Here is a 2,869-nt window from a genome sequence, read left to right as displayed (position 1 = left end):
TTCGCTACACCCAGGCGACGGCGTTCAGTGGCCTCAAAGCAGTCCACTTCCCGACTATTGATCCACTGAGGCGCGTCTACCAGTCCGCGGTCTTCGAAACACGTCGCGGCTCCGTACAGACACCGCGCGTAGATGCTACCGGGGCGATGAGCTCGTCCCGTTAAGTATCTGGCACTGCCATGTTCAATCTGGACACCGTCGACGTTGCACGCAGCGGGTCGTGCCCACACACAAGCGCCCCACGAGAGCAGAAGCAACGTCGGGAGCAGCATTGATACAGTGGAGACGGTTGAGCGGACTGACTACTCGACTGTGATTGGCTGATAAAGAAAGGGTTCAGAAGTTAATGACAAGACGGTTATAAAAAAATAATACACTGCAATCAGAAAACGAGCAAATATATTTCCATGTCAAGAGCTAGCCCAATAAAGTGGTATGGGAGTGTTTACTTCGCTTTATGTCGTGGCTGATGTCACAAAGATAACACACAGGCGCAAGAAGCTGTAGAGTAATACGATTACCGAAGCTCGTGCGAGTCGCGGGATGCTAGGGACTACTTATTAATAAGTAAGATGTTTCAAAAGCCGAATGAGACTATTTTATATTTTGGACTCGCACCCATTTTGAGCCCTCATAGTCCGTAACCCCGTTCTCCCTAGTTTCCCTCGACGCACTCACGTGGCTCACGGCCTTTGATCCCTCGACTCAGCAAAGTCGCTGTATATGGGCTTAGATTTTATCCCGAGACAGTGTTGTCAAGAAGAACCTTTAATATGCTCTTCAGTAGCTTTAGAGTACAGTATAAATAATTTTTGTTTATTCGAATGCTCGGTTGGGTGATAAAGGTAACTAAAAAAAGCGTGCTCGTGGTTGCCCAGTGCGATTCATTGTTATTAACAATGTGTTAATCAGATTTTTGGCGATTCATTGAAGTAGCTTATAAAGGCCAACACCAACACCAGCTGTGATACCCAAGCTAAGCAAAATTGAAATTGCGCTCACCCACATCTTCGCCTTAGGAGAAAGAGGTTTTTCGCTCGCCTTATGGGAGATTTTTTCGTCCTTGCGCTTCTTCGAAGTTGTCGATTCGTCGTCGCTATCCAGCATGTACGCAGCAGCGTCAAACCTCTCTTCATTCTTAAGTTTCTGCGGCCTCCGGAGACGTTGGATTTTGTGCTTTGATCGAATACCCTTGGCGTTAGAAGCCTTGGCAATTCTGGGAACTCGAGGATCTCCGTCGGTGTCAGCGACTACCATGCCGCTCACGGTAGAACAGGCCACGAGCAGGGCAAGAAAAAAGTTAATGTGCATGGTACTGCAAAAATCGGAATGACTTGTACAGGACAAAGCTAAGCACAAAGGAACTGACAACTGAACCACAGTTCGAGCAAACAACTACTTGAAACAGTTTTTATTCCAGTGCCTGATTACTTAATGTATTATTCCACCAGTTACTATTGTAAAATTCGATGATAATTCACAGCTAGGGCGGCTAAAAGAGCTGAACATTCTACGCATTTCTTAAATAATTATTAGGCACACCAATTCACAATCAAACACAGATTTCATAAAACCTACGGGTCACGCCAATTTGGATGACGTCAGTAAAGGTAATCGCTCGGTGTGTGACTATTTCATTACTTCATTGCGCTGTCATTTATTTAATTCCTTCTTTATCCTATTTGTTTTTTTATAAACGATTCTGGGTCATTCTTATTATAGACCTCACGTAACTTCCTTCAAACATGTCCAAGGACCCACATAGAGTCGCAGAAGCTTTACTTGGGAATGGAGGGCAACTTGGGGATCTTGTACGTCTGCGGCGAGCAAACCGACGGGAAGATTACAGTCGTGGACAGTCTACTAGGACGCAAAGTAAGAGCAATCTGCGGCGGCTATGACCGGTTTGTGGCGTTAGTAGACGCGTGGGAACTCGACTGGGCAGCCAGCAAAGAGAGGAACTTTGAAAGTCAATTGGTAGAGGAAGGATTGAAGGATGTGAAAGTCCACCACGTCGCGGTTGGGAAGAATCACAATGTCGTGCTCTCGTTAGACGGTCAGCTTTTCTCGTGGGGTGAACCTGGTACAATGCCGCAATGCAGTGAACTTGGCCATCAGCGTGGCTTGTCTAATGTGCAGAAGTACCGTGTTAGAACTCCTGGTCCTGAATCGGACGACACTACAGCTACTGGGATACCACATCGCGTCGTAACAGCGCCGGAACTGCTGTTCACTCAAGTATCTTGTGGTAAACACCACTCTGCTGCAGTGACAGAGAAGGGAGATTTGTACACGTGGGGTCGGAATACTGAAGGGCAACTTGGTCACGTGTTCAATACCCTTTCAAAAGAGGTTAATGCTGTGGCTAATGGTATATCTGCGTGGCCGAAATACGTCGGGTTCTTTCTAGGCAAACCTCGCATTGTATCGGCCAGTTGTGGCAACACATTCACCGCGGTTCTACTCGCGGATGGGAGCATTTACCTTATCGGAGGCAGCTCACTTAGACCAGCCTCATACACTATTAAGAAATCGGTACCAAGCTCCAATACCTTCAACTTGCTACTGGAAAAAGGGTCGGGCGGAGAACCTTTTGTCGCTTTAACAAGCGGATCGGAGCATATCTTAGCGGTAACAAACGTAGGTGAGGTAGTCTCGTGGGGGTTAAATATCTTTGGACAACTGGGGCACGGTAGAAAAACAGGACGAGGGAAATCAGACGTTAAAGGTGGGAAAGCGCTACCCGGTAGTGTGTCTTGTGATAGAGTAATCAAGTGGACCAAGGTCTTTGCCGGCGCCAGCTACTCAGCTGCAATTACTACCGAACATCAGCTATATACCTGGGGAAATGGAAGCTACGGACAGTTGG

General features: G+C 47.1%; 1 protein-coding gene across 1 annotated transcript in view; it reads left to right on the top strand.

Annotated features, from left to right (window-relative positions):
* Window positions 1-1,788: 1,788 nt before the first annotated feature.
* PITG_08649 (uncharacterized protein) overlaps window positions 1,789-2,869 on the top strand; it is a gene marked incomplete at both ends in the record, with an annotated part of 3,114 nt that continues 2,033 nt past the window's right edge. Inside the window, 2 exons of the mRNA XM_002903960.1 lie at window positions 1,789-2,083; window positions 2,186-2,864. Coding sequence (XP_002904006.1) covers window positions 1,789-2,083; window positions 2,186-2,864 — 974 coding nt within the window. The remainder of the gene's footprint in view (window positions 2,084-2,185; window positions 2,865-2,869) is intronic.

The sequence above is a fragment of the Phytophthora infestans genome, genomic scaffold (genome assembly GCF_000142945.1).
Source record: "Phytophthora infestans T30-4 supercont1.13 genomic scaffold, whole genome shotgun sequence".
Taxonomy (NCBI): domain Eukaryota; phylum Oomycota; class Peronosporomycetes; order Peronosporales; family Peronosporaceae; genus Phytophthora; species Phytophthora infestans.
The sequence above is the reverse complement of the archived record's forward strand: the minus strand, read 5'-3'. Positions and strand labels throughout refer to the sequence as shown.